Here is a 13681-nt window from a genome sequence, read left to right as displayed (position 1 = left end):
CACTATGATTTTCAATATTCAATAATTTTATAGAAAACAATGTCGTAACATGAATATTATATGGCGAACTAATCCACGTAAACTCCAATTCAACAATTCGGCGACCGAAAAAAATTGAGGGGGACGAGATTGCAAAAATGAAAAAGGTGGTGATTTAATTTGCCACACTTCAAAAGTCATGTTAAAATACAAATTCAAAATAATTCGTGATTTTATTTGCCAAAACCCCTAAAAATTATTATAATTGTACCTTTTATAAAAGTTGTAAAAATAGTACTACTATGTTTTTATTTTCGGTCTCAAAATATAACGTGAAAGATGTTGATGTGGAAATTAAGTGAGAATACATGCGTATGTTAACGATGAAGGGTTAATGTCTAATACCTGAGGTCCTGATTTGATCCTGGATTCAAGTCCTTCGTCACATATGAAATACTCACTTTTATTTATCATAAGATATACATTTCCATACTTAAATGTATACTTATGTGAATATAAGTATTACCCATCATTCAATATTTTTAAAACCTAAACACCGAATACTAAACCCTAAACACTGAATACTAAACCCTAAACCTTGAATACTAAACCCTAAATCCTTGAATATTAAACCCTAAATAATGAATACTAAACCCTAATGGAAATATTCACTTTTATTTATCCTAATATGTACATTATTGTGCATAAATGTATACTTATGTGAATATAAGTATTACCGATCATTCAATATTTTTAAAACCTAAACACCGAATACTAAACCCTAAACACTGAATACTAAACCCTAAATCTTGAATAGTAAACCCTAAATCCTTGAATAGTAAACCCTAAATAATGAATACTAAACCCTAATGGAAATATTCACTTTTATTTATCCTAATATGTACATTATTGTGCATAAATGTATACTTATGTGAATATAAGTATTACCGATCATTCAATATTTTGTAAACCCCAAACATTGAATACTAAGTTACTAACCCGGTGAGAATTTATATAAATTATTTATAAAAAAATAAGTGAGAATTCTAACGCGGTGCTGAATACGACGTGTATTGATAAAAAAAATTAGTGAGAATTCTAACGGCGTGCTGATGCGACGTGTTGCTACTACTTATTTATATTGATAAAAAAAAATTAGTGAGAAATCTAATGGGGTGCTGATGTGAGGTGTTGCTACTACTTATTTCTATCGATAAAAAAATTTAGTGAGAATTCTAATGGGGTGCTGATGTGAGGTGTTGCTACTACTTAATCTTAATTCTATTGACGATGGAGGGCGAGCGGGGTAGCGACGACCACGATAACAAGGTAGCGTGATAGATATTCATCGTGAGAGAGATAATGCATAATGCGAGGAGATCGGTAGATATTTAATTTTTAAAAATAAGAATTGATTTGATTCATTTGAATTTTCTTAAACTAAATTTATAAAAAATTATTACAAAAAACCCATAAAAATATTAAACACCGATATAAAAAAACATCCAAATTATTAAAAACTCATACAAAAATATGGAAAAAATATACTCCCTTCATCCACGAAAGAACTTCTTATCTTTCCTTTTTGGGACGTCCACAAAAGAACTTCCTAACTATTTTTGGACTATACCCCACCACTTATAATTATCTTACTTTTCACTTTTCATAACTCTCAATATTAATTATAACGCATTTTCACCACTCCCAATACAATCAACTACCAAACAATATTTTTTCTTAAAACTCGTGTCACTCCCTCCTAGAAAGTTCTTTCATGGACGGAGGGAGTACTATACAAACTCAACATCCAATACCGATTTTGATCTCGAGTTTTATGAGCATCGTTGTCTTAATACCTGACCGAGTATCGCATCGTGTCGATCAGATATACCTGATATTCGAAATTTGAATAGACACCCCTAATTATAAATAATCTCAACTATAATTTTCTCGTCAACTACGAGCCTTTCCATCCTCCCTTCGTCCACGATATTGTTTTCACTTTGTGGACGACACGAGTTTTAAAAAAAAATAGTGGATAATAGTGATATTTTTGTGAGTGGAAGTTTGTGGACCCAACTGCTATAAATAGAAGTGAAAATGATATTGTAAACGAACAAAAATAACAAAAGTGAAAATAATATCGTGGACGGGGGAGTATTAAGTCAAAAGTAAAGTTTATATTAACTTTACATTTTTCATTAAAGTTTAGATTTTTTTTTTGTTACTTTTAAAGTTAAAACTGTTGTTATAACAGTGAATTGTTATAAAATCTATCTACTTTTACATATTTTGACTTTTTTCTATGATCTTTAAATTTGACCTGAAAAATACATGAATCCAAATTTTCCCACCACAACGTTCTTTACTCAGAATATAAGTGAGGCAAGATCCTTTTACTTATTACTCTCTCCGTCCACTAATTCATGACCTAAGGAGCAAAACACGAGTTTTAAGAAAAATTGTATTTTTATTAGTTGAGTGGAGAAAGGGACCCACAATTAATGTATTGTTTATTAGTTGAGTGGAGAAAAAGTGTATTGTTTTGGGACCCACCAATTAAATATGAATAAAAACTTACTAAAAATGGATAGGCCTTAAATTGGTGGATGTCCCAAAAAGGAAAGAAGGCCTTGAATTAGTGGACGGAGGGAGTATATACTACATGCGACTACACGAATAAATGTATCACACATTATCACGTACCAAACGAACTCTTAATATACAATTACACAATATATAGAGCATCTCGTGGAGCTTTAAAACAAACAATATGCATGCATGTATCCATTAATCCATCAATTTGTGGTTTGAGGTAGAAGTGCTCCGCCCATCTCAAAATCTATAGCGACGTCGTATCCGGGGATCCTCCCCAGAACCATTTCCAGACACAGAAGGAATCCGGCGAGGGCGAGAGCGAAACTCCGGTGGGTGGAGAGCCAAGCCAGCAGGAAATAGAGCCAACACATAGGCTGTGGGAGGATCAAACTCAAGAACAAAGAGACAAACACACGGGGATTGAAGCTCTGAAATCGCACCTCGATCTGACACGACGTAGTGATTCGAATGGAGTAAAAGGAGAGCAGGAGCAACGCGACGAAGACGATCCAGAGCTTCGTACATGTGCTGCACACACCAAAGGCGTCCCAGCTCCCCTCCTCCATGAATGATTTCAGAATGTTGATGAACAGCATCGAAGCAACCCTGAGCTCGCAGGAATACATTTCTCTTCTTCTTTTTATGTTTTCTATTGGAGTATTGATTTAATTTGTTCATGATTTATAGACCCCAATCGGACACGTGGCACAGCTGGTGTTTATTTATTTATTTAATTTATACTTCTAACAGCATCTTTTACCATGATCCTGGTCAATAGTTTATTCATGGTTAATACGAGTCAATAGTTACTAGTTAGTACTGTAAGCCACAGGTTGACTTCACATTATGGATGGCTAACCAAATGTTCGAGAATAATAAATAAATTTATATTATAACGATTGAAATTTAATCTTAAAAAAATCATATGTGAACGTATGATTTCTATATAGATCGAACACGTATGAATTCGTTATATAAATTGTCTGAATTGTGAAATTAAATTTTTTATACTTATGAGATTCAAATTCAAGACCATGAATCCATCTCATACATAAGATGATGAATTAATCGTAGATTTTGATGATTTAACAATTTATATTTTAAAAATCATTTTATTTTAACCCTTCCGAAGCAACGTTAAACCCTCAACGTTTATTGAATTGGTCATGATTCATAGACAGACCCCCGGGTGGGCCCAACCAATTGATTTATTAATCAAAACCGAATCAACCGACTTCTACTGGGTAAATTCTAAATCAAAACCGAATCAACCGACTTCTACTGGGTAAATTCTTACCTACACCGGGGTCGCCAGCACTCCTACCTCCGATGTGCGACACGTGTCTATCTTCCATTTATGAATTTATCTTTTTCTTTGCCAGCACTCCTACCTCAGAATTCGGCAATTTTATTTGCCAAATGTTTCGGCAACACTGACATATGTATAATTTCGGCGCCAATGTTCAACTTTCAATTTTTTGGGGGTCAAAACAAGACTTTTGGAATACTTTTCTCCATTTCCTTCCCTACGAATTATCAGATTCATTACAAGAAAAATAATCGGACATTGTCGGAAATTTTGATGGAGCCACGGCCATAGGAGATTGCCGGCGGAAGGCCGACCGACGGACGTCAGCAGTCTTATACTGAAATGTCAGACGCAACCAACGACGATTGTAAAAAACCCCCCACCGACGCACTCCACCGCTATCACTGCTCTTCTTCACCACCACACCGCCTAGTGTCAATTCTCATCTCTTTATTGTTAATTTTCTATTTGCTCTTTTTCTCTCACTCACTCTTAATTTCTCATCTCTCTCATAGTTACCACCGCATTCCACCACCGCCGCCACAGCACCTTTGACGGTGAAGTCTCTCATTAGCCGGCACCCACTCGCCGTCGTCGTCCCTGACTCGACTGTAGGTAAGCTTTGTCTCAGTTTTAGGACTTAGGGCTTTAAGCATAGGGCTCGATTTTTTAAAATTCTGCTGGTTTAGCTATTAGCTTACTTCTATTAAATTGTCTATTGAAATTTGGGGCAAAAAGTGTTAGATAATAGCTTATTGAGGTTCCCTGTAATCAAACTGTCGCCTGCACAAACGTTACAAGGTTTTTCCTCTCTCGCAATTTGTATTTGGGTAAATTGTGTAGATCGTGAATCCGTTTACTTGGCAAGTTTTGCTTTATCACTACATTAGGACAATCAGGATATTGCTAGTTCTAATTTGTATGTCATTGATGAAATGCTATGAGATTTTTATTTCATTTCCTATTTCTGAAACACCTCGAGTTATGTGTGTTCATCTTTCATTATAGATATATATCGAACTTTGGCATAAATCCTATACCTAATAGATATACATCATATTTGTTTTATTTGTATAATTAGTTCTCGTCATCTATGATTAAACATTTGAGGATATAGTTAATTATATATATCTGATTCTTACTCCGGAACAAATTATGTAATTGTTACAAGTCTTTTTCTCTGAATTTCTGTACGCGTTCCAATCTCTCTGCCGCTGGTGTTTCGAATTGATACGTGAGCTTGCTGTTGCCGAGCTGAATGTTGCAAGATAAATACAAGTTCTGATCCAAATATATATGTCCTAGTCATTTATTTTGCATTGAGTATAGTGTGGATGATTAATTTGCTGTCAATGATTTGTGGAGATCCGAATAAACAATGCACTGTTAATGCTGGGGAGCAGAATCTCAAGTTACATTTTAGTGATTTTGCATATGCCTATGATTGAACTTCACATTATCACACTGGATTGCAAGAAATTTAGCTTATCGAAACATGGAACTTTAACATTGACTTAAACGTTGTTATATTATCCAACTGCTTGAGTTAAATAAAAGAACGATTTAGATACTTGATTTGTTCTTTAAAACACACATGCTAGAGCTAATAATGAGATATATATGTGTTGAGGTTTTACCATTATCAGTTAATCCAGACTTATGGATGATTTTAGATGGTACAGGTGAATGTATTCCTAGATGGTACAGGTGAATGTATTCCAGTTTCTGAAGCTGAGCTACCTCTTACCCTACCTGAGTTGGATGATTTTACTCCAACTGGGACTGGGGAGCCACCATTGACGAAGGCCCTTTCTTGGGTATGTTTATTTTCTTCTAAGAGTTCAAGCAGGTCAAAGTTGTGTAGAGATATAGCTAGATGAGACCTAACTCTCTGAATTATAGCAATTCTTAAGCCCTTTACCACATCGTTAGGATCCATTATCCTAACTTGGTATCTTTTTTTTGTTGTATTTTTTCTTCATGAAACATATTTATGGATAATGTGTCTCAGGTACAAACAGTTGACCAATCTCTGGGAAATCAGCTCAGCGGGAGACAAACACTATGCCTCAATGGGCTGGTTCTTGCTGGTAAGACTTATTTCTACAACTAACAAGTATAAATAATATTGGCACTGTTTCATATTTGCTATATCTGGTTTGACAAGAAAACATGAATATGCATTATATTAAGCTTCTTGGTACAAAATTAATCTTTGAGGCATTTGTGATTGTGATTTCCAAACATTGTGAGCATAGTGAATGATATCCAAAATAGTTTTCTTGCTTGGTACAAGGCTCACTAAATATTTATGGAGCCACGGCTGTAGGAGATTGCCGGCGGAAGGCTGACCACGGACGTCGGTAGTCCTATACTGAAATGTCAGACGCAACCAACGACCACAGTAAAATCCCCCCACCGCCGCACTCCAATTGAGGTTGGCATATTTTATTAAATAAATTTCATTATTTTCCATGTTATCGGCAAATAATCTCGGCACCCATTTTGTATGCTTGGCAAAGATTATTTTTTATCGGCAAAAGTATATTTAAATACAAATATATAATTTAACTCATAGTTGTGGAAAATATTAATTTTAGATGCATATCTATTAGATAAAATTGATGTCGGCAGATTTTATTGAATAAATTTAATCATTTTTTATGGTATCAACAAATAATCTCGGCAGCCCATTTTATATACTCCACTTGGCAAAGATTACTTTTGATCGGCAAAAATATATTTAAATGCAAATATATAATTTAACTCATAGTTGTAAAAAATATTAATTTTAGATGTATATCCATTAGATGAAATTGATGTCGGCAAATTGTATTAAATAAATTTCATTATTTTTGTCAAAAAATTAAATAAATTTATGGGTTAACTCCGATTTTCTACATTTATCTGTTCTAGGACTATTTGTCATTCAAATTATAAATTCTCATGGTATCGGCAAGAGTCTCGACAGTCAATTTAGTATGTCTGGCCAACATTAGTTTTATTATGCAAAATACTTTTAAATGGAAGCCTTCAAGCTGTGAGCCTGTTGTCGAACTAGCCAAATTGGTTTCTTTAAGGTGTTTTTCACATTGAAAGTCTGTTAGAGTAACGAACAAATTTTCAAGAACAAGTTAATTTATCTATATTTTTGCAAATTTCTTTGCATTTCCCCCATAGAGGCATACAACAGAATTGTTTTACTTAATAAAATTATCACTTTGAAACCTCAAGTCAAAACTGAGTCTAGTTACTTTACCCCCTTTGAATTGCTATTGATAGGTCTTGGCACTAAAGCACCATACATCCAAGCTCTTGGATTTTTCAGACCTCCGATCATTAACGACTTTCAGATTTAGAGTGGAGGCACTGAGTTCACTTTGTTCATTAGGGGAGTTGACTGTGGAGACACAGATAATTGATGACACTGTTGCAACGCACCTGACATTTAATCCTATGGGTGTTATGACAGCTGAGAGGAAAACTGGTCGTCAAGTAGGTACAACGGTTACCTTCAAGAATTTGTTTCTTTACTGCTTACACTTACATTTCTTATATTAGCTTGAAAGATACAGCTGAGTGGAAGGAATATGGCAAATTAATTTTGTTATTAAATATGAGTATGATTGCATTTGTCCAGGACATGGTGGCAACAACATTACTTGGCGTTAGTCATAGCATTTGTTGTAGTGGTTCTAATTGGACTGCTGGCATTTGGGGGGTGGTTTATCTGGAGGAGGAACCAAAAACTGGGCCGAAGTCTCGTACAAGCCCGTTGATTCAGTTGTAGCCGAGCAGGAACTCCAGACTTTGCAGAACTAGAGAAGTGAATTTTTGGTGTATGGCAGAATTTCATTTCAGCAACCTCTGCCATGAAAGTGAATTCTTGCTTTCATAAATTTAGAATGTTTAGTCACATGAACATTTTATATAGGATCACAGCATCAATGAATAAGTAAACATTTCTTGTGTATGCTTTTTGATTAAATGTTGAGTAATTTTGACCCGCTTCAGTGCTCAACATGTTGAGGCTGCAACTTCAAAATTTTGCCAAATTTTGATAGACGAGGTGAAATTATTGGTAAATTTATACATAGCTTGTGTTAATGATAGTAACAATTGGAAATAGTAATCCAGCAGCATAATCAGTTCAAGAGATTGCTATTCGAATGAAGAATATGATTCATAGTTAGATGAGTTTACCAAGCATAGTTGATTGCAGATTTAGATGAAGAAAAAAAAAACATATCCACGTTTATAAGTTTGATTGAGGCAATCATATAAACACAAAGTGCAGAATTCACATGTGTGTCAAAATTAGGGAGCACTATCAATACTTGAAAGTTTACAGCAAGAACTGAACTACAATCTCACTTATCTACATGGGAAAAGAGAGATAGCTAAGACTTACAATGACACTGCACTACAGCCACTACTATGTCAATTGTCAACGAATTAACCACAACAGCTGAGCACCAAAATTGAAAAAAATAAAAGTTAGAGGTGAGAAAGGTGTCATGCTCATACCTAAACAGATTTATACAACAAGGGCAAAAGGGTGTGCTCTACACAGTGGTAGAGTAAGCACCGATGACTCTTTTCATCTCCAGCGTCATTTTGGCTGCTGCTTCTACCTTGTGTATAAAGGTCTTGCTATTGGATTATCTTGTACAGTGCTTTTGAAGAGAGACTCAGATAACATATGTATGCTTCAGTTATTGCTCGGGGTGATGATGGTGCGTTGCTTACTTACTATATACATATAAAAAATAAATATGTCCATTCTGAGAAGCGGTGAAGCTCATTCAGCACTGATCACAGTTCCGGGTGAAACTTGTACTTCCTTCAACTGGACATCATATGATGATTGGACCTCTTTCTGCAAACATATATGTAAACTCTTTCAGTAACCAGACATTTCAGGAATGAAAGAGAATTTTATAATTCAGGCATATAATGCCTTATGTTTAAATAATAGACTGGTTAATGTCAAAACTCAAAACTAGTGCAAAACGTAACTGGAAGAAGGGTATAGGAATAGCAGGCTTCTATTAACAATACTGGCTTGGAAATGTAACAACAATCTGATGTTATGTGGAAACCATGGAAAATTAGATCATTGATGTGAAGACACAACAATGAGACAAGAGAGCAAAGAGAAACTGGTGCAAATCAATGGCATGGAAAAATTAAAGAGTCACAGGAATATAAGGTCATTGTCTGGTAAAAGAGTCAGAAACTAGTGAGTTATGATTTCTAGAAAAGCTTTCCCATTGGTGTTATTCTGTTCCATGAAGCCAAGGTGAAATTGTATGTGTGATCAAAACTTGTGTATCAAGTTAGACATTCCTGAGTTTGGTGGAAAGGTACAACAAGCAAAGGTGCAAGATTACAAGTGGTTCGTCGTTAGTAGTGGGATCAATCTACATATATCAATTTAAAGAGGTTCTATTGCATTTACAGTAATCACTCAAACAGAAACCACACCTATGCACTCGCTATAGGCAAGATAGAAAATTCTACACAAAATGTTGGGGCAACCAGATGAGGCAGAGCACTTACAATTGGCTCGAACTCAGGACTGAACAAATTTAAGATCAGGTTTCTCGTCAATAACAAGACCTGCAAATCAATGGGAAGCAATCAATCTTTTATACATACATTTTTTCAATAAACGTGATGCAAAGTAATTCTCCATCAATTGGTGCAAATCAAAATGCCAAGTAATGAACACAAACCAAGCCCAGGCAATGAGCATCTGGGAGCAGACAACATGACAGATAAAGATAAATAATGATCTAAACTCAGCTTGTAAAGTGAGAAATTATCATGTAGTGTTGATTTTTCAACCTTGAGTAGTCAGATGCATGACAGATAAGAAAATTGATATGTTGTGGGGAAAAATGCTAATTTGAGTCATTCCCCCTAAATCTGTTAACCTCCAACATTTTCTATCTATAGATCATGCATTTATTAGAGATAGATATCAATCCTATTGCAAGGTTCAGATGCTGCAGAATAGTTATATGTCTCAAATCCAGTACAATATCCTCCACCCTAAACATCTTTGACTTTATAACCATGAAATCAGAATCCCACTTCAATCTTTCAAATACACATCCTTCCCTTATTAGAAATCCTTAGGTATTCATATTATATCAGACAATGACATTCAAACATAATTAGAAATGGACAAAAAGATTGGGACTAAATTTCTGAATCCAACCATTTAAGTAATCAACTTTTTTTGAAGAATAGGAAGCTTAGCATCCAAAATTTTCAAAATCAACAAATAAACAATATCTTATACAAGGCTAAAACATACAACCGAACACTTACTAGCTGGAGAGACTAAGGGTAGTGCTACAACATAATTTCATACTGTTATAATCCAAAATTCCACCTAAGTTATTAACAACAAAGAGGACTATTATAAAGGATCTTTTTCAGTTAGCGGAATATGAACGATGCATTACTAACAGTTTTCAAATACCAGAACATATGACAGCTCAATATTATTGTCCACGTTTATAAATCCGGACGACCTTTATAAGTAATCATCTGGATTCGCTATAAAACAGTTGGTTAAGTCATATTTCAATGGATTATTGTCCTACACTTGCTAGCCACTTTAACTAGTTTACAGAAGAGGCAAGCTGAATAGTTTAATTACTTTGCTACAAAGAATATCACAAATCTATTTCACCTGCAAACTGAGGGACGAGCGGTGTCGGAGAATAATCGGCGACGGCGTGAGGGACACCTACAACAACTAACCCATTAAGAGAGAGATAATTCAAATTACTCAGCAAGGGAAGACTTGAAGAGCTCATAGACACAATCAATCCATCATAATAATTTGCCCTAAAATTAAAGCCGCAAATTCCAACAAATCAACGTAAAAATTACATGAAAATTAAGTGATAATTCGAAAAACAAAGCAAAAAACCTGCAGTCCAGCGTGAGAAGAGCGAGAGACGAGTTTATTCTTGTCCTTATCCTTGTCTTTTGAAGGCAGAGTTTTCCCCATCAACAACCCCTTCGCTCATTTCTCGACATTCTCTACTTCACGTAAATCTGAGTATTACACAGAAAATTTAATTGAGAAAACAGAAAGATGAGATGCGCTTAACGATGACCTGTGGGTCAGCTGCTCACCGAACGAAATCAGAGGAGAATCCCCGCGACGACGGCGATTTGCAGAACCCTGGGTCGACGACGCGATGGCGTGGCGGACGAAACTTGAAACTGGAAGAGGAGTGTAACCCAGCTGTAAATTCAAAATGAAAGAAGCTGCAAAATACACATTCCCGCTAAATGCACATATTTCAAGGCAAAGAAACCCTTAAATTTAAGTGTTTTTCAAATACTCCCTCCGTCCCACTGTAAGTGAGACCTTTTTTTTTGGGCACGGGAATTAAGAAATGTGTATTTAGTGTGTAGGTGAAAAGGTGTTTAAAGGGAAAAACTTTTACCCAAAAAGAAAAGAGTCTCACTTACAATGGGACGCCTAAAATAGAAAGAGTCTCAGATACAGTGGGACGGAGGGAGTAATAAAGTTTATTAAAAAATTTGCCGATATTAATTTAACCTTACAAACTTACTTCTAAAATTAGTAGTTTTCATAATTATAAGTTAAATTATATTTTTACATTTAAAAGTATTTTGCATAATAAAACTAATGTTGGCCAGACATACTAAATTGACTGCCAAGATTCTTTGCCGATACCATGAGAATTTATAATTTGAATGACAAATATTCCTAGAACAGATAAATGTAGAAAATCGGAGTTAACCCATAAATTTATTTAATTTTTTGACAAAAATAATGAAATTTATTTAATTAAATTTGCCGACATCAATTTCATCTAATGGATATACATCTAAAATTAATAACTATGACTTAAATTATATATTTGCATTTAAATATACTTTTGCCGATCAAAAGTAATCTTTGCCAAGTATATAAAATGGGTTGCCGAGATTATTTGTTGATACCATGATAAATGATTAAATTTATTCAATAAAATCTGCGACAACAATTTTATCTAATAGATATGCATCTAAAATTAATATTTTACACAACTATGAGTTAAATTATATATTTGTATTTAAATATACTTTTGCCGATCAAAAATAATCTTTGCCAAGCATACAAAATGGGTGCCGAGATTATTTGCCGATAACATGGAAAATAATGAAATTTATTCAATAAAATATGCCGACCTCAATTTCATCTAATAGATATCTATCTAAAATTAATATTTTCTACAACTATGAGTTAAATTATATATTTGCACTTAAATATACCTTTGCCGATCAAAAAAAATGTTTGCCAAACATTAAAATTGTGTTGCCGAATATTAAATATTGAAATCATATAAACTAATTAAAGGAATGATTACGTATTTCAACGGAACAAAATTAAAAATACAAATTATTTTAAAGTAAAATAAATTTATTGAAATTCATTTTTCTTGTATTTATTTCACATGATAAACTTACTCAGAAAATTAATATTTTCATAATTATAAGTTTAATATATATATATATATATATATATATATATATATATTTAAATTTAAATTTAAAAATACGTTTGCCGAACTAAATTAATGTATGCCAAGCATAATACATGGCTTGCCAAATAGTGATTGCCGAAAATATGGAAACTCGTGCTAGGAATGACCACAGAGCATTGATCAAAGAAAATATAATATATATATATATATATACATATATATATGTATGTATGTATGTATGTATGTATGTATATTCTTTTAAAATAAAAGAAATTTATTCAATTTCAACTTGCTTTTATCTATTTCACATAATAAACATACTTCAAAAATTAATATTTTCAATAATTATAAGTTTAATTATATATTAAAATTTTAAAATATGTTTGCCAAAGTAAATTAATATTTGCCGAGCATAAACATTGTCTTGCCGAAATTACTTGCCGAAACTCATCGAAATGCGTGATTGGAATGACCACTGAACCTAGATCAGACCAATTTTGAAAAATGGGGTTACTACAAATGATTACATAAACGAAAGTTAACACTGTTATGTTTAATTTGAATTTAAATTTATTCAAAGCTATAAAGTTTACTTTTCCACGTGGCGCACATCCAAGGTAGGAGTGTTGGAGACCTTGGTGTAGGTAAGAATTTACCCTTCTACTGACATAACGCAAGTTATTGATTACTGCATATAGGGTTACGTCACACAACGCGAGTTATTGAGGCCGAGGGAAGTACTTTGGTCGTTTGCTAGTGAGTTGTGACATTAAGACATCAGCAGATTCAGCACACACACACACATATATATATATATACACAACGCGACTCATTTGATTTTGCCCGGGATTGCTTGTGAGTTGTGACATTAAGACATCAGCAGATTCAGCGCGCGCACACACACACACACACACACATATATATATATATACACAACGCGACTCATTTGATTTTGCCCGAGATTGCTTGTGAGTTGTGACATTAAGACATCAGCAGATTCAGCGCGCGCGCACACACATATATATAGGGGGCGGTTATTCAATAAACCACCCTTATTTTAAGAATTACGAACTATCAAAAATATTGCATGAATTTTATGTATAACACGCATGAATAAACTGTATAAAGGTATGAATTGCGAAAAATAATTTTTTGCTACCTTTGGGATTCGAACTCAGGACCATGAATTTATCCAACAAGATGATGAATCAACCGTAGATCTTGATGATCTAAGGGCTGAAAATGGTTCTTAATTTATATTTTAAGAAGCATT

At 34.0% G+C, this 13681-nt stretch overlaps 2 protein-coding genes across 12 annotated transcripts in view; one reads left to right on the top strand and one right to left on the bottom strand.

Moving 5' to 3' along the window:
- LOC130984979 (prefoldin subunit 4) overlaps window positions 1-13681 on the bottom strand; it is an 89146-nt gene that overhangs the window by 3462 nt on the left and 72003 nt on the right. The gene's annotated exons all lie outside the window — the stretch shown is intronic.
- On the top strand, window positions 3977-7859 carry LOC130984977 (DNA mismatch repair protein PMS1-like). 11 transcript variants are annotated; one of them, XM_057907693.1, is made up of 7 exons: window positions 3977-4320; window positions 4402-4501; window positions 5569-5703; window positions 5898-5976; window positions 6216-6323; window positions 7169-7381; window positions 7527-7859. In XM_057907693.1, the coding sequence occupies exons 4-7, from the start codon at window positions 5959-5961 to the stop codon at window positions 7674-7676; spliced, it is 489 nt and encodes a 162-aa protein (XP_057763676.1). In that variant the 5' UTR covers window positions 3977-4320; window positions 4402-4501; window positions 5569-5703; window positions 5898-5958; the 3' UTR covers window positions 7677-7859. The 11 variants fall into 11 exon arrangements, 7 of the variants coding, with proteins under 7 accessions (XP_057763676.1, XP_057763678.1, XP_057763674.1 ...); XM_057907695.1 differs by having other exon boundaries at window positions 5560-5703; XR_009088844.1 differs by having other exon boundaries at window positions 3977-4501; window positions 6183-6323; window positions 7169-7385.

The sequence above is a fragment of the Salvia miltiorrhiza genome, chromosome 5 (genome assembly GCF_028751815.1).
Source record: "Salvia miltiorrhiza cultivar Shanhuang (shh) chromosome 5, IMPLAD_Smil_shh, whole genome shotgun sequence".
NCBI lineage: Eukaryota > Viridiplantae > Streptophyta > Magnoliopsida > Lamiales > Lamiaceae > Salvia > Salvia miltiorrhiza.
This window is presented reverse-complemented; position numbering and strand designations above follow the sequence as displayed.